The sequence below is a fragment of the Anopheles funestus genome, chromosome 3RL (genome assembly GCF_943734845.2).
Source record: "Anopheles funestus chromosome 3RL, idAnoFuneDA-416_04, whole genome shotgun sequence".
Classification (NCBI taxonomy): domain Eukaryota; kingdom Metazoa; phylum Arthropoda; class Insecta; order Diptera; family Culicidae; genus Anopheles; species Anopheles funestus.
The window spans coordinates 51106668-51132950 of record NC_064599.1 but is presented as its reverse complement, the minus strand read 5'-3'; the positions used below and the strand labels follow the sequence as shown (position 1 = coordinate 51132950).

Sequence of the window (26283 nt, the reverse complement as noted above, 5' to 3'; positions counted from 1 at the left end):
ATCCGTGGTTTGTTCACACTTTTCATAAGTGTAAGTAATTAAGTGTACATTTGCTAAAAAGACTGATTATTGCAAAAACAGTTTTTATTCAAAGCATTGTCCATCAGAAATTAGTTTTTCTTTTCTTTCAGGGAATTTATGGAGCACATCTCATAACAAATTCTCGTCTTTTTGCACCAGAACGATTCATTTCTAATTTGTGATTCCGGCATCGAGAAATAAAACATAAAGCGAAAAAGAAACCAAAGCAGTATATCTAAATAGTATTAGCAGGGTAAAACAACTTGTGCCCGGATACTGTTGCAGTGGATAGGTAACGAATCGTGTTTGGTCATATGTTGACCGTTTTTCTTTTAATATTCACTTGAAACGAATATGCTGGTTTCAATATTTCTTCTTAATATATAACGTCTTTCTGATCCCACCCCACACAGAACATACTTTGTGCTAGAGAATATTTTTGAATTTTGTGACAATTTTGAAATATTTATTAAATTAGTTCAAAATATCCTTCGTATACTTTTAGAATTAATGATCAACGCCATCTCATACACGGTATAAATAATGTGGATATATTTTGCTTGACTGTCACCGTTCAACGATTTGACGGTAAGGTTACAATTGCCGCAGCACATTACAATCTCGTCTTTGGGGTTATCCTGGAAATCCGATGCTGGCCGGATATATTTAACACAAAAAAAGCAACTATCATGTCTCAGCACGGAACGGACTATTGTTAAATAGTCAAAACGTTTAATAATTTCCAGATAATGCCATACAATCGCTAACATCCTCCAGTTGTAAAGCACATCAACTCCCTATAACTCGATCTCGTTCGTTCAAAAAGTAACTTGTCGCGAATAAGAAACACACACGATTTATCAATGATTGGAAGGAAACATTTTGCCATCGCCGTTATCTTCATCTGCACTCCTATGCGTCTCTAGTCGTTTGGAACTCACGGCAACCAGTTTCTCCAGCGTCGAGAAACTTTGCTGGAGCATCCACACAACGGGAGACAAATTTTCCTTCATCAGAAAAATCGCATTGCTCTTAGTGCTTGCTTTTGCTTAAGAATTTACAACATATCTCCTCTCAGAAATAGTTTCTGTCTTGAGATCCAAGATGATATTGAGTGGTTGGCGTTCGTTATGAATTCGTATTAATGCAGGAATCTAGGTAGGATGTTCGAACGATTAATCGAGTTGGTTCTTATGATATTTTGCTTCTGACGTCATTTTTTTCTTTTTCTTGTTTTTTTTTGTATAGTAAATGTTACTTTAACGTTTCTTTACACACACGCAGTCTCCGGTATTCGGAATATAAAATCGTTTGCCTAGCTACGAAAAATTTTAATAAATAATAAAAATGCCAAAGCCAGGAAGTTCATGCTGGCCACGGACTGCTGTCTTCTACTTTCCGGGATATTCAAACGCATTCACCTTCCATCTCATCCTGGCAGTCTTCCTGTTCGAATTCATCATCCGCGGTCGCTTCCTGGTACTGCTGGTACTCCGACACCAGATCGTTCATGTTGCTTTCCGCCTCGGTGAACTCCATCTCGTCCATGCCCTCGCCAGTGTACCAATGCAAGAACGCCTTGCGACGGAACATAGCGGAGAACTGTTCCGAGATACGCTTGAACAGCTCCTGGATGGCGGTCGTGTTACCGATGAAGGTAGATGACATCTTCAAACCCTTCGGCGGAATATCACAGACGGCGGTCTTAACGTTGTTCGGGATCCACTCTACGAAGTAGCTACTATTCTTATTCTGAACCGCAAGCATCTGCTCATCGACCTCCTTCATGGACATACGGCCACGGAACACGGCAGCCACCGTCAGGTAGCGTCCATGTCGCGGATCACAAGCCGCCATCATGTTCTTAGCATCGAACATCTGTTGCGTCAGCTCCGGCACAGTCAGTGCACGGTACTGTTGGGATCCGCGGGATGTGAGCGGAGCGAAACCAGGCATGAAGAAGTGAAGACGCGGGAACGGCACCATGTTGACGGCCAGCTTACGCAGATCGGCGTTCAGTTGGCCCGGGAATCGCAGACAGGTAGTGACGCCGGACATGGTCAGCGAAACCAGATGGTTCAAGTCGCCGTAGCTAGGGTTCGGCACCTTCAACGTCCGGAAACAAATATCGTACAGGGCCTCGTTGTCGATACAGTACGTTTCGTCCGTGTTTTCCACCAGTTGATGGATCGAGAGAGTTGCATTGTAAGGTTCTACCACCGTGTCCGACACTTTCGGTGAGGGTACAACCGAGTAAGTGTTCATGATACGATCCGGATATTCCTCACGGATTTTCGAGATGAGCAGCGTACCCATACCGGAACCAGTACCACCTCCAAGCGAGTGCGTCAATTGGAACCCCTAAAATAAAACATTGTTGTTAGTATAACAAACAACACTAAGTAAATCGTACTTACTTGCAAACAGTCACAGTTCTCGCATTCTTTGCGCACCACATCCAACACGGCATCAACCAACTCCGCGCCCTCGGTGTAGTGACCCTTCGCCCAGTTGTTACCAGCACCGGACTGCCCAAAGACGAAGTTATCCGGACGGAACAGCTTACCGTACGATCCTGAACGAACCGCCTCCATCGTACCAGGTTCCAGATCGAGCAAGATCGCACGGGGCACATATTTGCCACCGGACGCCCGCGAAACTGCTGGAAAGAGCCAATAAAACCGGAACGCACGTGGCGAATTATAAGATCTGTTGCTACTGACTCCCGCCGGCATGCTACCATGAATCAGCTCCAACTTCCTTCTTGACTAACAGGTGACTCACACCTACTACCACTTCCGATGCACAAAACGGAACCGCTAACCGATGCAATTCCAAGCACGTTCCATTCGCCATTCCGTGCAGCCTTTCATCGCATTCTAATTATTATTGTTTCGAACAGCAATCGGACCGGACCGGAAACAATTAATAACAGCGAAGAGATGATTGTTCCGTTCGTCGGTTGTTGGTCAGCTTACATCAAAGTGAAAAGTTAGCAAGAACCACGAACGTGATGCATCGATAGGCTCGTTCAGATCCGTACGTAGCGGACGGATTCTATGCCAAACAGAACGGAATGTCGGTACTAGCGATGCCTGACTTGATCATTATCAAGAATAACGGACAATCGTTTCAAACAACAGAAGAGCAAGAAAGGGAAACTAGAACACTAACCATGAGCAAGATACTTTACGTCTTCATTATACCAGGCTTTACAGTAGTAGTAGGTAATGATCACCTGCCGGAAGATTGTGCTGATTCTATGGAGTTTTCTCCATTTTTGGTACTCTTTTGCTTACCAGAGGCTTCGTTGTAGTACACGCTCACACGCTCCAGCTGTAGATCGGACTCTCCATTATAGACACCAGAAGCATCGATACCGTGCTCTTCAGAGATGATCTCCCAGAACTGGAATGAAGACAAAGATTGATTTTAAATTATTTAGATTTGAAATTCACTTTCAAATGCTACAAAGAAAACTAAGCCCAGCTTAATAATAAAACTCAAGAGGATAGAACACCCATTTCGGAAATTGACTCATAGCGAGTATTTATGAACGCCATACTACATGATTAGGGCGAATCAGATGACTTCATCCTCCATATAATTTTTCCCCATTCCTTTCGAGACTGTAATAAACCAGTCAATGTGAAAACCGATACTAAATCTAATCCTAACTTAGCTCATTAAAGCGTTGCAAATCAAACCACGTGAAACGTTGTGTCGTTTCTCACTCAGTACATAACACGAAGTTGGAGAATTTCTTCCAAGAAAATTAAATCAGAATTATGTCATTGCGGTTCCCCTTGCAACCCAAAAATTGGTTTTTAAGAAACACTTCGCTCAACAATCGTTAAAACATAACCTGCTGAATGAAGCGATAGGGTTCCCAATGGTAAGGGCGTTTCTTTTAATTTCCAAAGCACTATTCCACACAGAAACCACTTCACTGAACCGCCCTTCATATGCTTGAATTCATTTCAATCGAACCGCGGTGACAGTCAAGAAATATTGACCATTATTCATCCAGCACGGAGGGAAAACACAATTCACAGCTTCCCTCTTTCGGCTGAAGCAGTAGGTCGCCGGTCGCAGTTTTCCGTATGAGAAATATTTACGATCGGCAACCCATTCAAACAAACACTTGAGGCCACCGTGGTGGGTTTGCCAGCAATTCATCTAATCCACGTAAGCCATAATCGGTGTCCCATCTCACACCAGGAGATGATGCCATGCCCAAACCTACTTAAAAGGCAAAAGGAGCTTCAATGCCAACGATTTCCCCCGAACAGCATCAAAGCGCTTGTTAACATTTTCATAAAAATAAAAATCAGATTTAACGATTTCTTTCGATACTTCTGTGGCTCATTTGTGGCTTCCTTTCGCTGCCGGTCCCACCGTGCACACGCAAAACCGTCCAACTAGAAACCATTAAGTGGGGGGCTTTAAAAATAAAACGGATCCCGATGGATTGTGCGGGATCACACTCGGGACGTTACCGCTAGCAAAGTTATAAATAAATCAGGGCTCGCAGGGAACGACTGCACCGACCGACTGCAGCATGCTTTTTGTCATCGCCCAACGTTGACAGCGATCGTCAATTAGATGGAAAGGCGGGAGAAACGACCCGAAAGGAAATCTGATTCTACCAGTCGCTCTTGATGCGTGATGGGGCTTTTCCGGGCTTAGAGGAACTGCATCGTACGAGTTGCTGTTTGACGTTTCCTCACGGCTCGAACATGCAGCCCGTCCTGTCATCCATCGTCACTATCCCAACAAAATTGCGATTTCAAGTAAAAGTTTTGTGTTGATTGCCAAATCAGCCTACATTTGTCGTATGAGAAGTAATGTACAGTACCTATAGCGCCGAAATTTCATCCCATCTCAGGTATACATTGAATTCAAACACGATGCGGAAGTGACAGCATATAGCTCGCGAAAGCGCACCATAAATCTAATGCTATGCCACCGAAATCCGGTCTTAGTGATGTGTTTTTTCCCGGAAACTTCTACTAAATCCACCTTTGGCGAACACGTGGAGTGTGGGGAGTTGTGCTTGCGTATCCAAAAATAAATCTTCCAAAAGAGGTTACTCTTTTTACTTGAAGTCTTCACACAAAATATAATAAAAAAAACTTTACAACCCTTTCCTTTCGCTCGACACACGCATACACGACAAGACATTCGAGCCACTTCTAAGGTGTCAGAAGATTTTCGTGGGTCGATTGTTATGGTTAGAAAAACGATCGCATTTCATGCAGTCTTCGCGCTGACGCCCTCCTGAGTATGGGGGGGATCTAATTAAAAGCGAATGCTACATTCTCATGATGCATTCATTAGGCGTTTCCTGTTAAACACTTGATCTCGATCACACCATGAACAGAACCGTGATTAAAAACACAGGAAAGATTTCTCTCAATTTGTGTTCATGTTAAATGCTCGAATATATTTTCAGATGTCACAGTAAGTTGTAACCTGTAAATCGTCGTATCTGAATTTTTAACTATTTTTTTAAATTTTTAATAGTGACGAACCTTTAAGGTCCTTATCCTCTTTTGAAATTAATTAATTATTCGACTGTTTCTTCGGACTGGTTCTTCGAATATAAAAACCTAATCGTTTTGATAGCATTGAACATATATTGATGGCATTGACAAAATGAACAAAATTACATAAAAGCGCATTTATTGTATTATTTTAAACACACTCAAAATGACATTTTATAAACCTCAAATTCACATGTGCACATCTGGGCCAATGTACTACAATAAGCGCTTTCGAATCACTGATCCGTATCGTTAAGACCATAAAGACTGAAGCTTATGGAACTTTTCAGTCATAAAACAATTCCAAAACCACACCAATGGCATCTCCACGCCTTTATGCATTCTGAAAGTCACAAAATGTGCTAGAAATTTTTCCTCAACAACACGTCCTCTTCGGATACCTTCTTAGCGGACCGAACGGAGGCAGCAATAGAGAGACGAATGATCAAACCTGCGGCCTAACAAAGCGTGACAAAATAATTTACTGTTCCATGTATGATCGTTCCAAGCTGTGCCAACATAACTGAATCCCCGAAATACCGTTCCGCTTCCCGAAAACGCTGCATAACGACAACCCCAGAAACGTTCCTTCGCCTGGTGAGCGGTGGCTCTCCCAGATTGACGTCCCATTTTTATGACACACGACCTCGACGAGTTTGTTTTTTCGTGTGGAAAAGTTTCCCAAAAACGAGGTAACCAATACTGGAATTCACTTTGTTCTTGGGTTGGTTGGTTCGTTCCCATTTGTGCTACCGAAAAGAAACAAGGCGTACTGTCGCAAAACCATCTTGTTCAATCGCCACATAACTGTCACTTCCGATTACGAAGAAGGTTAAGTTGTTTTCATTGATCGGTAGGTTTATTCCCGGTAAAGCACTGACGGAACTGTGTCAAATCATGAATTTACATACAAACAATAGGAACAGACATATTCCATTCCTCTTCAAACATTCCTCGATTATTGATGACTGGATTCGCACACATTTACAAACAATCATTTTTACACGATTCATTCCCCTCGGCAATTAGAATACCTCTGCTAGATTGGCTTTACGTGATGCACGGTACATTCATTCACATACGGAAACATTCTCGATGGTGTGTCTGTTTTCTTTCGCGATAGTCGTGTAATACCTTTCTCCAATACAAACAGAATGTCTGGGTGAAATTCCAAGAGATGTCTAATGGTACCTTTTACATCTGCACAAGTCGCTTGATAGAAACGGAACAATTTAGATTCTACTGTCTACTAGCCAAGCCCTCCTCTTGACAGACCATGAAATTGACATCGCGATGTCATGATGGTAGCGAATAATATTTGTTTATTGTACCTAGCAATTAGGCGGCCCGTCGCTTTCAAAAGTCTCTCACGTCCACCCAGAACGAGGAACAACAATTCAGCCACATCCGGCATAGAAACTTCTTCGTTCCGTTGAGTTGTTAGTGAGAGTTGGTAGCCCAATTTCTGCGCTTCGTAGTTTTTTTTTTGTACGTTGGACATCGGTGGACATGGGAAGATTTCGCGGTGGACATGAGATTCTAATCAAACGTCCACGAAATGTCTCACGCTATGCTTTCGTGCAAACTATTTATACCTAATTTTGTAGAACAAAATTTTGTGTTCCCGTAGTAAGTGTGCTTGTTCTGGCACGATAGACCATCATGTGGATGGAATATTTCGATAATTTCTCAACCCACTGCACACCGGGTACGTTCACCTTCGATCGGTCGCACGACACCAGGTCATCGTCCAGAGCCGTGACCGCTTCGATGATGCTGTGGGAGCAGCACCGATTTATCTTTCACATCTTCACAACATCGGCTGTGACAGGGAGTTTAGGTTTGGTTACGCCTATTTTCAGCATACCATCCGCTGCAAGAGACAAAGCTGTCAGTTCGTAGTCGAATGCTGGGTCCCTGCCCTACCGAAATCTGTCCTGTCTGCAGCGTGCAAAGAGTGCGTAATTCTTCGCTTCCAAAAAGTTCTCCCGCACCGAAATGCCTCACCTGAAATGTTTTCTCGCCAGCACTGCGATGGTGGCGCACTTGGTTTTGCCCTGCCGCCATGATGAAGACCATGCTCATTCCGGCATCATGTATGCAGTCGGCGTAGCTGCTGCTTATTAGTATTTTTAGACCACAGCATAATTTATGGCCTGCATGCGACGGGCGTCGTGCGTGCATCGTATGCGCTTTTCGAAACCAACGCGAAGCGAAACGTCGCCAGTGATGCTTCATCCTTGAAATGATCGATGCGATAAGCGAGAAAGTTATTACGAGTCAGACGTACCGCAACGCGGAAATATCAAAGAAGCTGACTCGTTAAATGTCGGTGCAAGACTAACGATGTTTAGTCAGCGCATTTATGGTTCGATCTATTCTCTTCCGTCCCACCCAGTAATGGGTGAAAATTCTACGAATTGAATTATGTGGTACATTTATGACTATGTAGAAAAGATTTACCGGCTCGCTGAATATGATTTATACGATGTAAATGAGAGATCTGTTTTGTAAAACAGCAAACATCAATCGATCTTCAGCATGCTACAAAGATCGTGACTGTTGTACTGACGAATGTCCACGATCTATTCACATTGCTTTTTATTCTATTGAGACACTTTGTCTAGCAATAATATCGAGGGAACAGTTCTTCTTCTCTAAGGTTGTTAAACATTACTCGCTTGGAAGGTTAAATTTCCATCATAAATAAATTTGATCCATCGCTGACCATATTTTTTTACGCCACAGCAACAACAGCTGCACTCATTTCACTGTACCAGACAATAAAAATGCAAATGCAATTTCATTCGCACTACCCAAGAGAACATCGTCTACGGAAGTTACATGCTCCCATACAAATGGGGTGTATGATCGAAACCGATCGGATGACTGCAAACTTTGCGTTGGGGTCAGCAACAAAGTGAACCCATAAAACTGCTACAATGTTGCACTGGCGGTAAGTATTCGCGTACACATTTTGTTCTTAGTTTTAAGGTTCTTGGTTTTTATTTTAAACCAGAAACAGTGCAATATCCTTTTCCATCCGGAACACAAAACGTCCAATGTTTTACATCAACTGTGCCGGATTTATGAGAGCAAAGAAACACTCATTCTCAGACATAATGGAAATGAAGCTTCCAGCTTCTCTTACGGCGCCATTCTATAGAACAATTTCGAAAACATTTGCACTTTCGCTGTTTCCCTTTCACGGTAAGATGGTGCTCTGGTTCGTTGTGTTTTCGAACGATTTGTTTTTTTTTTATTATTCAGGCACTGGAGCTGAATAGCTCCGTGGATATGCGATACGTCTGAATGCGAATGTCTCCATCGTCGCCGATGGTACCAAACGTAGACTTTATTATTGTCTGGCGTTTAAGTGCCTTTCTCACACATATCATTCCACCTCCTTGCCTTTTCCACCAATATTATAAACTCATCATGAATGAAGCGACTGAGGATCGCTTGAATTCCGATTTCGCGCAAGAATTTAACGCTGTCGCAAAATCCTGCGTCGCCAGGCAAACAATCTAAACGAAGCTCGATTGAAGAATGTTACAGACGCGAGCAAACAATTATTATTGTTTGTGTGCAGTAGCGGCCGGCACAACCATTCGGAGTTCTGCGCGTGTGCAGTGGTACACAATTTGTTAAACCACGATCATTAATATGTGTCGCGTCGGTATGATTAATACAAATGTCCCAGCTGCAGTCGGATATTCCCAATGGGATGAGATTAGTCATCGAATTGAAAAACAATTTGTTGGAGAAGTGACAAAAATTGTGTCAAGTAGTAATATTTTTGTTGTAAACATTTACATAAATAGTTCTTTTTATTACCAGCTCACACAACCGTTACGTGAAGGTAACGTTACACTGGTAGATAACATCTTCAGTATATGTGACTCTTACCGTCACACTTTGTCGTTCATCTTCCATTTATGAAGCCATCAAAATGCAAAACAAATGATACTGTGTAGAATGTACAGATATTCAACAATAACAGCACAACGCACACGCACACTCAAAAGGAAGTACAGCTGATCGGACGAAATGGACAGTCGTTAAAGCGCAATTACCACCATCCGGCCATAAGCACCATAATATGCTGGCCTAAAAACGATTGGCTTGTAAAAAAAACGAAACCAAAATATTACCAAAAGTGGAGCTGCTTAATCGTCAGCAGCCGCGAAAATTGCACTCAAAATGACTAATCTTAACCGGCGTTTCCACACGAAACCCGTACGATGACCGTTCGGTCGTGTTCCAAACGATGACAACAGAACCATATTCATCAACCTACATAAACGATCTGCAAAACCCGTCGTACGAACTCGATACGGAACATCAATCTTCGGGGGTTGCGTTTGTTGATGTTTCGCTGCAGTCTTTAGTGGTTTCAAAGGAAACAAGAAGAAGCAGGTGTCTTAATAACTCCCTCCGTTTTTCTTTCCAACCGATATGGATCCCACCAAACCCGAAGAAGGCTAACAGGAAAGCTTATAAGCGCGTCAGCTTGCAACCGTTTTTTGTCTGGCTGGGCATGAAAATATGAACATGTTTACCGCTCACACTACAACGATCACCACGAGATTCCAGCTCCCCCATTGGGAGCTTCCACCGGGGACAGAGATGGAACGCGCACCCTCTGGCAACACCAAGACAACGGCTGCAATTAGTGTAATGAGTGCAATTTAAATCAGTTTAACGTCTAAAGAAGTAGCGGTCCACACAAGCATCAGTTTCGGTGTTTTGGATCTCGGGAAGCTACAATCTCGGAGCGATGCCTTTAGTGAAAAGTTGTTTGCTACAAGACCTCCTCTAACGACAGATCGTATCTCTTAGCGCTTCTCTGGGGTACAACCTCTTGTGACATCGTACCAGAATCAAACGGTCCAAATTATTTGTCACTCATAAATTTTCTAACCACACCCGACACACGAGCAGCTTTGTTCCACCAGACGATACGCAGCAAACATAGGAAGTGAAACGTTTTTTAAATTTGGAGCAGTTTTGCAGTTATGCCATGAACTCAGACGTTTTTCTCATTTGTTTTAACTTTTCTTTACATTTCTCTACATCCGGGCTAGTTAAATCACGCGATAGAATTGATTGTCAAATGCCGATCCCGTTAAACAAAAACATTCATTTTGTTCGTGCACGTTGTACAAATCTTATTTCCCAGCTTTTTGGTTCCAACGGAAACAGATAGCAAGACATGCCAACCGTTACGGTAAATGTAACATAAAAAGACATAAACTTTCCTCTTGAAATATTATTTCCGGCTTTCTGTAGAAAAATCTCTACAATCGATCAACCCCATCTGTCCAATGGTTATGTATTATTTAACAATACACGAGCAAAATTACAATAAAAGCATAATCATCGGCTTCTTGTTTTTCAATTAACCAATTTACGCTCCGTTTGAAATGTTAATCAATTAACACAGAGTGTAAAAAAATCGTCCTAAATCACTTTACCGCTTGCTGACATGCTGACGATGTTAAAACGATGATTTTATGCAGGAGATTTCACACCTCATAAATATTGGCCCGAAAAAAGGGGGTTTAAGCGTATCGGAATTAAAATGCAAATCGGTGAGCCGTTTTAAGAGACAATATCATAATTATCGCTGTAATCAGAGCCTTTCATCGACTCGGAGGTGATATTGGACACCGGTAGAAAGTCCTCGGCGTGAATTGACTTGGATGTGCCCTTCTCTTCATTAATATACCATTTTGGAGCGCCCGTGTGTAAACGAAACACTGTCTTTGAATTACGCAAGTGTTCGTTTCATTCCAATGCATTTTTTTTAAATAATATTTTTTCGGTTTTAATCGCTCCCTTCAAAACAAGCTGCCAGTGCAAAACACCAACATTTTGGAGGGAGTGAACAACAAAAAACTGCTTTACATCTCAAAGCATTTGTGAAAAAACTAAAGATAAATTTCATTGCCAGAAACAAAACCAAAATTCCATGTAAAAAGATCGCATAACGGCCCCAATCTGATAAGATCATCCTTTACAATGTGGTATCATATGGCTCAGTTGGAAATTAACCTCAATTACGCTCGCTACATGTGTCGCACAGATGGGCCACCTTTTACAGGTATGCCCCAACGAGCTATCTTTTTACATTCACGACTGCAAGCGTCTCCGGTTTGCTACCAAATCAATCGAATCGATCAAAATTCCAGCCCGAGCGCCGACGTACGGTGAAGGTGTTGCCAACCTTCACTTGCATTCGCCCTGTATTTTCTTCCGTTAGTTGTATCGTTGGCCCGAAGACCTCGTGGACCCATCATAATTATGGTGGGCACGGTGTAATGGTGTAACCCAAATTCGACGCGGTGATTACACCGCACCACACCCGCCGGAGCAATTAGTTCAGTAATTAATGGATTTTCCACCACCTGCGCAGTGCGGTGTAAAGGAAAAAGCTCGCCGCAACGAAGAAATGGGTGGTGAAAATCGGTTTCATGTTCGCATGTTTGCGTTAATCATGTAGGTTTTATTTCCACGCGTTCGATACGCTCGATGGAAAAGCTTATTATGCTTATCCACCATAGCGGTGACGATCGGTTTCGGAATCGGGGTGCACGGTTTACAAGGAAGAACGCGATCAAAAGAAAATGCGATCTTCAAAACGAATCTCCCACGAGAAGCGAGCAATCTATGACGCTACTTTATTACACCAACAGCGTGTCGAGCTTTTGTCATTACAGCTTCCCAAAAAAATGCACGTCCCAATGCCTTGTCATTTCGAATTCTTGTACAATTCGCTTTAAGAGTTCTCGCGTACAACTGCTAATCTGAATTGCGAATGAAAAACTTTCCCAAAATCAAACTTCAACAATAGAAGACATCGATTGCAGACTAGATGTGCTGACCCGGGCCAGGAACTTTGCAAATAATCCAAAGATCGTAAGAAAACAACGCACGAACACTTTCCGCGTAACGACTTCTTCATCACCAATCCGTTTCCATTTGCGATTGGCTTTGCATTCTGTTCGCTGACAGAAGCAGGTCGCTTTCAGTTGCACAGATACATCACCTTCCTGAATCGAGATCTCGGTCGAACCCAGGCCACAAAGCAAGAAGGGCGACAACAAATTCGTGCAAATTTTTTGTTAGCAGTTGACTGACCTCAATCGTTTGTTTTTTTTGGTACGAATTTTGCACACATTAATAGAGAAACACTTTGTTGAGATGGAATATGAACAAACTATTTTTTTTAAATACAATAACAGACAAAAAAAAAGAAAAAAAAATAATTTGAATACTATACAAACAATTTAAACCTCCAACGTCTAGTCTCTTCAATATACCAATTGAGGAAACCCTACTCAGACGAGTCAAACTTTGAATTAGTTTGATTAATCAAAAGATCACGATCAAGAAAAAAAAACATTAAACAGTAATACAGAACACATATCCAAACGTTTCTGATTATTTAAGGTCCAACCCAAAAGCTTGTTTCAAATGTTTCAGCTTGAAGCATAACAATTCATTTTGTGTTTGATTCCTTTCAACTGTGAAGCTCCCAATACTCCACCCAGGTGCCTTAAGGTTGATGCCACTTTCTCTTGGGAATATTTTGTCCGTCACAATGATTAAATTACCCGCAACTAAGTTAAACCGATTGGAAACATTAACCTAGTGGAAACCCATAAACAAACCAGCGCCCCTGAAAAACGGTATCCGTTGTTAAGACACGCGAATCAATTAATTTGTGCAAAACTTTTCCAAAACATCGTCCACTGGCAAAAACGACCACATTTTGTTGGGTGGTACCGTTGTGGGATATTTATGAGGTTGGTTAGTTGCCCCGGTGGATAGGTTTGTCTACGGGCAGCAGATTATCTCGCCAGGAGAGTAGTTACCCCATGAACAAGCTCCATGGACGATAATGGCAGTGTGTCTGGTAGGAAATATTTAAGACAAACGGTAAACCGCAACCTGCTTTATTCATATCGTCAACCAACCACAAAGCCGATAATTCGTTTCGATTCGAAAAAATAATTATTGTAAATTATTGCTTTTCGTTTCCCGAATGCCGTCGCCGTGGTATGGCGAAAAAAATCCTACTATTAACTAAATATACTAACACGATGGACGGATTTTTTTCTTAACTTCCTCTCGTTCGTGTGCCTTAAACATTCCCCAATTTATCAATCAAAGCAACGGCAGAACAATGCCATAAACTAACTTTCCAATTTGCAGCATGCGCTCAGCCACACCGGATGCCTTCCGTCTGTCACAACAAGTGGCCCCGTTTTTCCTGATTTTCCAATTTCCCACCCGGTGTATCTTGCTGAGCTGGAACAATCGGATGCGGTGCTGTACCGGGCAACGAAATCACGAAACGACAATTAACTACCACTTCAATCCATCGGCCAAAACGTGATTGAAAATGATCGGAAAATGAAGTTTCGCAGATTTCTTACCGGTGTGCGAAAACGGTCGGACAGAAGACAATCAGATTCCAAAGGCTGACGGGGAATCAATTTCTACATGTTCAGCTTCTTTGCTTTACAAAGCTTTCGCACAGCACCACGGGCGTACTGGTTGCGCTCGTTTTCTCCTTGGTGGATTGTTTTGTTTTGCTCTGTTTCTATTTGCACTGGGTCGATGTGAGGCTATAGTTTTAGGTTACCGTATGGTTGATTGGTTACCGATTTTGCATTTGTCCATGTGCCCCCCTTTTTCTGATCGCTACCAGCAAAATCGAATCGGGCTAGTTTTAAACTTATTTTAAACATTGTTTCTAGTTTTCCCTAAATTTGTGACCGTTTCACTCGAAATCGCAAAGTACATCTTCTCTATGTGCTGTGTGTCTCCTATTTACCAGGAGAAACAACTAACCAGCAATTACCGAATGTAATGCTCCACAGCTATTATGTCTACAATTCCGTGAGAAACCACAGCCACCGGAAATAACCTTTCTTCTCTACACGTGCAGGTACTTCCGGTCGATCGTACACTATTAGCCTTTCGCTTTCACGAATCTACGATTTCTATCATACATGTGTGTTGAGCTACGGTTCTTCTGCATCTTCCTGCGCTTCCCTAACTGCTGTCCGCTGTTCACTGACCTTAAGATAGATGGTCGCTAGATAACAAAACAACACACACACACAAATTAGCATTCGCACAGCAACCCAAAAAAAATGGAAAGCAACCTGTCAGCAAAGTGATCCACCATGAACAGATCATGAACAGATCAATCGCAAGTGACGTTCGTGTTGAGTCGATATGACAGGTGCAGGCTGTGACTTGGATCAGGTGGAATGGATTTGAGAATGGAAATGAAAGGTAAAGATGAAAGCAAAATTGGTCCGGCTCCGTTCATCAACAGCTCGATGGATGCCCGTGGTCAGGTATTGCAGAAATCTTAATCAGTCATGCTTAACCCTCGAACCGCCGCTTAATACCAAACGTCTAGTTTCATGCTCTTCCTTCTTCCTTCTAAATGCTTCAGCAAACAGAGTCGTTTTGATTTGAAAAGGAAATGCCGACTATTCGTTCCTCTTGGTTTCCTCGCCACCGCCGGGGTGTGCTGATTAATGCTGGTAGATAAATTTTTCGCATTTTCATCACCACGATCAGCCGGCATCTTCTTCAAATGAGTCGATCCCTGCAGCCCTTCGTGAAGTGTATACGGTGGCAGCGGATTGTGAGGACTTGTTTGTCACGCTCCATGACTGTGTGGTTCACGTTGGATGATCCATTTTAAGATTCTTTTGGTTTACTACTATTTGTCTCTTTTTTTTATTTTTCATTACACTAACCACATCGCAACCAAAAGTGTCCCTCCAAGAGTAACGATACGATCTCGTCAAGCAGTGTGTGAATCGTTGGCATTAGCACACGCTGAGCTGGATTTATGCAACGCCAAGTGAATTATGTTGTGATCTCGTTGGGATTCCAAGGTTGTAGTGCTAGTTAGTGCGGTCGGTGAGCGACAAAGTGCAGCGTAGAAATTGAGATGGGAAATATTTGCAAAAGGAGAATTGCCGACACTCAAGTTTGATGACATTGTTAATGAGAACCGGAACCAAATTAGCGAACCGGTGTAAGCGTAACAAATTGTCGTTATGGAATAGATTTTACAATTTTATCTGTTGTGTTGTAACAATGTCTAATTAATACCAACTCCGTAAAGTATATGCAACAACATCATTTGCTTTGAACATACCCTTTTCCGTAAAGTAACATCAATCCTGGTTAGGTAAATCTTTCCGTGCAAATTTTACCACTTTCTAACGTTTATTGCCAAATTTACATATTGTTCGCTTACCTGCAATTCAAAAAAGATAGAGAAAGAGAGAGAGAAAAAAATAAACGTTAGTTATCATTATTTGAATTAACTTTTTTGTCTTCCACATCCTCCGGAGTCTTATCTGTCCAATGCTACTGCAAGCACCCAGAAATTGAGAAGCGAAAAAGGTACAACAATCAAAACCACGTACGTCCTCGTACAACTCCTATCGGGCCTTTTAAGCTTCTTATAATGCATGGCAAACCTGTTCAAATATATTTGTGACCAACGAACCACAACTGTGTCGGGTTTTTTTATACATCAATTCCGATAAGCCAACAAAATTGCTAACTTTTTGTTGCTATTTGAACTGATTTTGTGTTTTCTTCGCTGTGGTTGTAAACATTTCTTTATTTCCCCAACAAACGCAAACAAGAAAACGTGCAAAAGTGCACCAAACCGGCCTGGATGAGTAATATCGCTCGTGAAACTTTTTCTCGTTTTGTACCAAGCGTTTCTGTTTCAATCATAAGCGAAGCATAACGGTTGAGTTCATTGAAATGTAACTTAAAATTGTTATTTCGCTTTTTTGTTGAGCAGAATCTATGCAACAGTAGCGCGATCCCGATTATTCACCGATCGCTCACCGACGTTAACATCAATCTTCTGCTTGACCTCGATAAGCATTGGCTTCAATTGGATCTAGTGCTTTCGCCATCCAAACAAACCGTTGCGATAAGAGCCATCCCGATCGTCCGACTGTTGGAGCAACAATAGTACCTTGAATGTCGCAACGTCGCTACCTCTTGTCGTTTGCTTGCCAATTGCAGAGGCGCTTCACCGAGGGGAAAGTTTAATTAATTGTATCAAATTAAATTAACGTCGTCTAACGTGGGTCTGTGATGCCGCCAACAAACAACCGAGGCACATCGTTTCCTTGCGATCCTATCGTTGGTGGTGAGTCAGTTCAGCTGCGATAGGACACTAGTACGTTCCTTTCAAGCAATTAGCTCCATTTTAATCATGGCTGCAACTTTATCGTCGCGTGGCAACACACACACACTGCGACATGTCCAGTGAGCGTGCGGGAACTGTGTGGAGATATTTTTAGTCTTCAAAGTACCGAAAAACTTAGGATCGTTATTCTCAAGCAATGTCGCATAAATGCCAGTCCGAGAATTCGCAGGCATCGTGCAGAACATGTGCTAACGAGAATTTCTTGGAGCAAACGACGACATTTTTGAAAGTACCTACAGATGATTGCATTGGTGTGACTTGCCACTTCCTTTCTATATTTAGTGCCTAAACGTGAGAGACTGTGTTCGGGCTACACGGAGGGCTTCACGGGCTAGGAGATTCTGTTCACATTTTACGTATTAGGACCACAGTGGATGGTGTTAGGGAACAACCCGTTCTTGTCACACTATTAAACGAAGCTGGCGTAAATACGCAAAAGTGCATAAGAAGAGTACTTCAAATACTTCAACAATTCCGTGTGACACTGGTCGGGATATAACATGTTTGGGCCTGTTCGTTTCTTGACAGATGATTTATTTATAACTCCACACACATTCCGTGATCTTCCGTTATGCATTAGTCATGACAGCTAATGTACTGAAACCGAGTTCTGGAACACTTTTACACAAATTTAAGTGATTTCGTTTAACTTTGTACTAACTCTAAAAAGTTATATTAATGAACATCCAACAACACTCTTTTTTCTACATGGTACAGACCGCTACTAACTTTTGAATGCATGTCTATTGTTGAAAAACGTATTCTCTAAAATCTGTGCGATCAGTCCGTCATGGTGCAATGACGCTCAATAAATGCTGGTACTACGGTCGATTTTCATAGTACGACAGTGGCATAACTAATTGTCCATGAAACCACTTTCCGCACACAATCTGACATGGACAATAATGCGTTACTTCATTGTTTGTAACTGACGTACCTACGAAATGTTCATATTTTTGTGTTGGTGTGATTCTCATATACGAGCTTTACCCTTATTCCCATGACATTGACCCCGTGATTTTTGTTGCTTTGACACTTCTCCAGTATTCAATCAAACCAGATCAACCACCGCTTGTCCAGCTCCAGAATGCAGGACACTCTTGCTCGTTTCGGCTTGATTCGAAATTCGTAATTCGCAGCACGCACATCAAGTGACAAGTTGTGGCAAAAGAATCGAATGTCGTGATTATGTGGTGTCTCCGATATATGGAATGAGACAACTTCTGTAGTTTCGTTTTAAGTCTTTCCTTCATTTGCAAGCATTCGAAATCAATGCTCGTCATTTGCGTGTTACAAAGGCAGAGTGTCGAAAAGAAAACGTTGCAAACTGACAACCGATCATAAAACTTCCGTCTCAGAAGCCTCGAAAGAGACTTTTGTATCATTAGACTGAACGCTGCCTTGCATAATTAGGATATAACGCTATTCATCTGTAATCAACCAGGTTGACGTATCATGTTTCGTTTTGACCGATGTAATCAGTAGTATTCAGTGTTTCTGCTCGTCATTCCGCAAATTTCATAATAATCAGATTCTTATAGACCATTGACCTTTGTATTTTTTTATTCTCTTCTCAGAAGCTCCTAAAAGTGTCGATTTATTAATGTCATCACGAAAAAAACCCCAGCGGGAGTTGTCACGATCGTTTTGTTTTCCCTTTCGGTAGATTCTCTCTATCCCGTTTCCTTTCCGTGAGATAGAAAGTAAATGCATCGGATCTGAACCATATCGGTTGCACTAATTGCCTCGGACAGACTGACGCCAACAGTATCCACGTGGAGCCGCGACTCGTAAAGCCACCGTCCGTTCTAAAGTCCGAAGATCTCCGAGCGGTCTTCATCTCACTCAAAAAGAGCATCGCTACCCTTCATCACGCGTTGCGTAAAGTTTTCCGGGTTGGTTCTTTCCAAAAATACCGCCATGGACATCGAAGGGCCCAGCATTCGTTCTACACGAAAAATCAAATCATATCTCGGGATGCGTAGGTAGCTGGACTGAGGCGAGTTAGCCGGCAGTTGCTTTCAGACTAAAGTTAATTACCGATGTTAATTACTTGTTTAAAGCTGAGTTGATCGTTTTGTCTAGGAAAACGAGACAACAGCTAGGGAAAAGCAAGTTGAAACCGGATCGCGAGATTAAACACACAAGTTACCGGCTACTCACGCAGAAGCGACCACCAGCAGAGGATTCTATCGGAGCACGGACAGACGTTTGAATTCTACACCGTATACACTGCTGTGACTTTCGTGATGGTAATGATAATTATGCTTTCACGGTGCGAACTGTTTTTTTTTTTTTTGCTTGTTTAGAACGGCCTGGCCGTATCAAGACTTATTTTACCACGTAGCAGAATAGTCAGTCCATGCTACGGGGAGACGGTCCGGATGGGATCAAACCCGGTCCCTGTCGTGTGGACGGACGCGGTTTTTCAAATGCACCACCGGGCCGCCCCAACGGTGCGAACTGTTACCAACTTTGAATTTGTTGATTATCAAAACTTAGTAAACCTGTAAACCTGTTGCCGCCACCTTTGGCATGGTGTTTTAGAAAGATGTAGCCTACATTGTTTTAAGTTAAGGAGCTTTAGATTAATTGAACTGATAGTACAAGAAATCATGCATTAAGAAATGATAGATAATTTCTAAAAATACGATACATGTTCAAAATATCGTTTTAATCCAACAAAACAGAAGTTCATCAAACACACAAGAGTTTATACTTAAGCACGAAGATTAATATCACATTACAATAATGCGTAATATAAACTATCCTTATCAAGCTCGAATAGATAACATTTTGGTTCGAAGTAGAACATATCTTACGTCAAACATATCCGTTCAATCAGCTGCCTCTCTATTTATCAACACCACTTGTCATTGTCAAAACAGACAGAGCTCATCGTTCAATGTTCGGCGTCAAACGTTTGTCCATGTACGCTTTTGAAAGTGATAACACTTCTAATACATCACCTAATCGCCGTTTGACGCTACCATCATCACCGGTAGCGTGAAGTACAACGAACCTTGTGCCATGCATCAATGCGTTCTATACGATCTTATACATATACAACAACCACAGTCCGAGCGTCTCAATGTACCAACCATTGGCTTCTGATCGTATAATTGCACCTTTTTTCCAGCATTCCATCGCTAAGCACAAGAACGAAGCGCAGTTAGCAATATATTAGAAATCTCATAGCTAAACGTTCCCTTACTCCGCTTGCTTCATGGATCAATTCTAGCATTTCTTCAAGCATTCATGATTTCACCGATCAAAGGGCCGATTCCGAGCTTACCAATTTGTTCTAATAGACTAATGGAGTTTGCGATGAGAGCAGCGATGCAGTGGACCATTGCGGAACCCGCCGATCGCACCTGACTTTAACCTCCACCATAACGCCAATAACTCATAACCGCGATTCGCTACAGCCCAAAACCGGAGAATCATCGTGCGCTGAACCGTGTGCGGATGAGTTTGATTTAATTTTTCCACAGCCCACGGAGGTACGAGTACGAAGATTTGAGGCTGCCGTGGAAGACCAACATTGCGAATCGCAGAAAGCCGTGGTACCATGGTTTAATGATTCTCCAGATGCTTGCCAGACGCTACACCTTCTCTTATAACCTGTAAGGTGCATTTATGGTTTCAACAAAGGTGAGGAAGAACATGAAACGAAAACGATGAACTGACAATGACGAACGAAACCGACCGAACCGTGCAACAGTGGAAGGCGCCATAAAACGATTCACTTGGCAAACTTAACTTCGCTGGTCTTTTGAGTTACCATAAATCCCAAAAACGTGCCCGTTTTATGCTGGTGAAACCGTTATCTAATGAAGGTTCTTGCCCTTTCTCCAATTCCGACATTGTTCTATTCGCTGAACCGTTTACATTTCGTGAGAGATATCTTTTAATTAATCTACGTAAGTTTAACACTAGTCTTTAAGTAGAAGATGGGCGATTAGATAACGATTAAACTCACACATTCCCTAACGGACATTAAACGATCACTAATTGATCACTCTGGTTACCCACATGCATATTTTTCAGCTTCTGCCTGAAACTCAATATTTGACATGTTGGAGGCATTCCAATATTCTTTTATAGACATCAAAGCGAAGCAACTTCGATCGAGTAATACCAGTTTATCTCTCCTTTACGAGAGAACACATGGTTAAGTATAGCGTCAAGCATTTTGTGGTTTTTGTGGACACACTTGCCATGACAGTAACTCGTTACAAGTGCCAGTAAAAACAAATCTTCGTCAAGTACTCTAGATTGGTCTTTGCAAAAAAAAAGGATTTTATCGTAATTCTACATATAACGATACAAACTGGTATCTATCCTTGACCTCGACTCCACGAGCAATAGATACCATATTTAGGGAAGGAATCTTTTTCCCGACTATTCGCAACCGAAGCTAGTTTATGGTGAAGTCTATTGCAAGTGGACCGCATTATGGAGCGGATGGCTCCACTCGTCGAGGTGGCAAACTACTTATGTAATCAGAACGAGCTCTGCCACCGCCCGAAGGCACCTAAGCCTCCATATACAGACATAGACCGAGCACCGCACGGTGTTAATACCCAACCGCATTCATTACGGATCACATTAAAATTCCATTTCGATTTGTCTCCACCCGAATTGAACCGTGTTCAACTTAAAGTGTTTGTTAATTGTACATTTATTCCGCAGCATAAAACCAACCACCTCAGCCTAATGCCGAATCATTCATAGATAACCCTTGGCCCTTTTGAATGCTTCTTTCGACTTTCGGTGACTTGAGTGAAAGTACTCCATTTAAGGGTCGCGACCCCGGGTCAACGGTGCAGGTTGATCGGAAGAAAGCATCATCCAGTTGGAAAGGTAAGTAAAGGGCATATAAAGGGCTCCATAATCATAAAACTTTCACGTGAAAAGTGAAGTCACCTGTCTACTTCCCAAAAATCTATTACACTTTACCGTGCGAAGGATTAATTAATGTTGTTTTGACACCCGACTAATCAAGGCTGAAGGAGAGTGCAGCTGATTTAGGTGAGAGGTATCATCCATCCATTCATGCAAAGCTTACCGTGTGATCTATATGCACAAGCTACGCTGTCTCGCAATCACGCTAGGTCTCATAATGTTTTAGTGAAAGGATTTTTTGTTTCATACTTCAGTTTTCAAAACGCGTAAACTTCCCTATCACCATTATTCATGGCGTATATTAGCTGAAAAAAAACCCCAACTAAAACAACACGCAACGCAAGCATTATAAACCATCCAGACACAAAAAAAACTATCGCTCCACATAGCAGTAGGGTCAAGGTTGGGATGGTTTAGGCACGTTGTTTTTTTTTTGTATAATGTGTTCTGCTGGGAAATTCACACCTCAGTCGAAAATTTTCACGCATACAAAACAAAAAAAAAACCCGCAACTTAAATAACAGGTAGCGATTTTTTGGAAAACCTTCCCATGCATTTTTATTATTTTGTTTATCTCAACACGCATGTGTTCCAGGAGGTCGCACTATCATTTTCAGCTAGGTTTTTTTTTGTATTGATGCTTTTTTCGCATTTTTGTGAATACTTTCCGTTGCGTGATCTGCTTCCCTATTTCGATATTATCTGTATCTTGCAAAGTTCTTCACTTTGGAGCACGTCAAGAGCGTGACCGTGACTGTAAGCCCTTGGTATTGGACAACGTTATCAATTCTCGCTAGACTCTTCAATGTTCGTGAGGAATTGGAATTAGAAATTCCGCGCTTACTCAGCGCATTACCCATACACGACAATGGTCTTAAGTGATTAGTGTCGCTCGAAGCTGATAAGTTTGTTTGGCAAATGTTTGCTGCAATAAAGGTATGATTCGCACAGATTCTCCGACAAATTATTGCTTAAGAACGTATTACTCATGGGAAGAGCAATAGTATTTCTTGAAAAAACAGTCGATAACATGTCCCAGATTGTGTTTCTTCTGACGATGACTCACTCAACGGGAAACGTCGTTTGCAGTAGATGCTGTGATGATGCTTTCGTTCATTCTCAAGACTCTATCTCGAGTCTACCCGTGTAATCGGAAACCAGACAGAAGACGCACACAGTTTCAACATCTGGTGGACAGACTGCAGCGTCATTCTTTACAGTATTTCTGTGACGATATGGTCCTCGGTTTTGTTCCAGCACTCCCTGGGAGGGGTTGCCCAAGTTCTCGCATAATCTTAAGATAAACACATTACACTACCGAACCTCCCATGGAATGGGTTTGTAAAAGACACAAAGAAGACCAATTCGAATGCGGCAGATAAAGCGAACCGTTTGCCCGGGAGCGTACAGTACAGTGAATTGCGAACAAACACCAACCAACAAGATATCAGCTGGAAGACCCCACTGCGAGAGGTCGTTACACTGCAGAAAACCTTCGTTTTGGCTTTACCATCATTCTTGGCTCGCTGATTCGCAAATCTCTGCACGCGGAACGGCTTCCTTGCGATTTTATTCCAGCGTCCGAAAAAGAAGCTCGAGAACGTAGCCATACCCGACAGGCTACCAGCCAGCCAGCCAGTCAGTCAGTCATGCTGAACAAATGCCGTTAATTAGAATGGGTACGCCAATCGGGCGTTGCGCCTAGGTAAAAGAACTAGACCATCTCAGCCCACTGGACACTGCCCGAAGGGTGTATTTGTATGTGCGGAATGACGTTGCTCCCTCTGGCAGGCAATGGGAGGAGAAAAAAATCGCGAAACACTCAGACACGCTGATTACTTCGTCCAGCCCCGAGGTCAACACCGGATGTGGCCACAGCAAGCATCGTGAACGTTGGGAACAAAGGAAACCCGCAGATCGTACGATCTTGCACACCCGCAATCACTTCATTATATGCTTCAAGCGTTTCGGAGGGCGAAATTAAAAAAAAAAGAAGAAAAATTGTACGACTTTCCGGTCGTTTCGTCCAGCCTCGGACAACCTCCAAACGCAAACCGACCCCAAGATAGCGCAATTGGAATTTAATAGTCCAATGTGAAACTCAAGTATAAGTTGTTATCACTGCAAAAAGAGAAAGGGGAAAATAACACCAGCAGCTTCAGAATCATTTATCTGGATGCAAGTGGTGCACGCACTGTTTCCTAGGAACTGATAGACATCTACTTGTAGAAAGCATTTTTTAATTTTTTTGATAACATACTAGACATTTCCTATTACATCTTGAACGAACAAGTGATCAAGCATTACGGATAGTGTGGGTGTATAACCAACTTATACAGCCGTCTTGAATAAATACTATTTAATTTTCACTCAATTAAGCCTTCACAGACATAGGCCTCTTTCAGAACATCCTGCACAACCTACCTTGGCTCCAATCTGGTTACCGCACTGACCGGCCTGCAGATGCACGATTTCTCTCATGTTGACGGAGTGTTTTTGTTTTCCTTGTTCACAAAACGGTTTAAGCAACAATTCAGCTCGCGCTAACGCACTTCAAGGAACGATCACTTGCGTTACCGCCGAATGAAACACTGCGACAAATGATCGTCGGCACAATGAGTAAAGCGCACACGTGCACGGAAATGTTCACGAGACCCGAATAGACTTTTGCAACAGAAAGATGCAGAGTTGGAGCGCTGCTGGCACGATCCGACCACGAGCTATGTTCAACGTTGACTGAACCACCCGTCCTAGAGTGACTGACGATCGAACCTCCGACCGAGCGTACGAGTGCGTGAGATAAGCGCGTGCTGGACCGAACAGTACACGATGGCCGCTTTATGCCGAACGTTGGGCTCACGAAAGCGATCGTACAGTGACGGCGGTGCTCAGTGGATACAAAACCGGAAGTGGTACGTTATTTGAGTGGCTGCTCGTTTCGCTTTTCACTCCCCAAGCGCCACGCAGAATACGCTTTTCTCCAGCAAATCTGACAACCCGTTCGACGCAACGTGCACAACACAACTGGCCGGAATGTGGGGCTTGAAGGGAAATTTTATCGTCGCCCGACGGCCGACAAATGCCGGCAAAAGGTTCGAACGACACGCGATCGGCAGTGGACTAGTGTGTGTGTGATCGACAGGGAAAATGTTAGCAGCTACGATTACGGGTGGATAGCCGCAAAGAAGGAACCTCCAGTAAGGGTTGATCCGATTGTGTAGAACGTTGCAGGGATTAACAAAACGCTCGGAGAAATTTGTTTTATATTCTCGGATTCTAGTGTTTCATGTTTTGCGCTTAATTACATTGTTATGTTGGTTTATGTTTTTTTAAATGTTTTAAGCTTAATATCTTAACGGCTAATTCGTTGATATATATTTTATAAATAATGTACATTATATATTGTCTCGACAGAAAATTAAACAGAACAAAATACTGTTAAATGTAAATCATAAAAAATTCGGTAAAATTACTGGCGACTTAGGGCATCTAATTAACTAATTAAGTAATTTCCAATTTGAGGTTGCAGCCAAGTAGGAAAATTACACGTTTGTTAAAAAAAATAAGCAGGAATCACAATTTTTTGTAACCGGATTTTTTTCATCTTTTTTATGTTTGTTTTGCTAAATTTTTGTGGAAAAATCGGTTCTTTTCAGATTTTTTAATTTTCATATTGTGAATGAACGGCAAAATAAACAAAATGGTATGGATTAAAAATTATTCCAACTATACATTTTACGGTTTGCAACGATCGCACTGCTATATTATTTACGGTATATGCTGCATCCATATCGGGCGAAGTGACTCATCCCCAAATTAGCAGGCCGAAAATACTTATCTCTTGAAACTATTCGACCTACTCTTTCGCTATAAAGTTCTCTTACACTTCGGAAAACTCTTCTCATGTGATTTTCTATGTAGCCTCGTCTGTGTAACACATTCTCGCCTCTCCCATGCGATCTCTGACTGCTACCGCTTTTTCCTTTTGCTTTTCTGCATTCGCACCGGTATGGCACAGAAATGCACATTGAAAGAACGGTAAAAGGAATAAAATTACCCACAAAAAAAAACCAACTTAACCCATACATTACCACCACATATGCTACCGAACTCTCATCCACGAAACTGTAAGCGGGTAACACCTTCCACAAATACGGGAAAAGGTGATGATGCAGTTGGAGGACGTAGACAAGAAAAACTCCCGTTCGAATGCTGTTACCTATTGCGCGTGTGTATGTTGTTTCGTTTTTCTACGCTTTCCGCAGTCAAAGGAAAGAAAGTACCAAAGAAGGAAGGAAAAGACTTGCCTCACTTATTTGGCCACATCGGAGGCATCATCGGCTAGCAAAATCAGAAGAAAATGGAAGGAAAAAAGATATATAATTTTATTTTTAACCGATCATTCCATCCATCCGTTTGCGTGCGCTGTCCCAGTAGCTCGAGAGTATTTTATCTTTTTTTTGCAGAAACGGAATGGAAAACAACTTTGAGTTACTTCAAGTGTATGATAGGATTGGGCCGGGTTGAGGTTTG

The 26283-nt window shown here is 42.2% G+C and overlaps 1 protein-coding gene across 2 annotated transcripts; it reads right to left on the bottom strand.

Annotated features, from left to right (window-relative positions):
* Positions 1-549: 549 nt before the first annotated feature.
* On the bottom strand, positions 550-24799 carry LOC125769634 (tubulin beta-3 chain). Of its 2 annotated transcripts, none has more exons than XM_049438438.1 (4): positions 24175-24799; positions 3321-3429; positions 2439-2680; positions 550-2382 (listed from the first exon to the last, which is right to left on the bottom strand). In XM_049438438.1, exons 1-4 carry the CDS (start codon positions 24229-24231, stop codon positions 1429-1431), a joined length of 1362 nt encoding a protein of 453 aa, XP_049294395.1. In that variant the 5' UTR covers positions 24232-24799; the 3' UTR covers positions 550-1428. The 2 variants fall into 2 exon arrangements, with proteins under 2 accessions (XP_049294395.1, XP_049294394.1); XM_049438437.1 differs by having other exon boundaries at positions 2439-2683; positions 24175-24798.
* Between the last annotated feature and the right edge of the window lie 1484 nt (positions 24800-26283).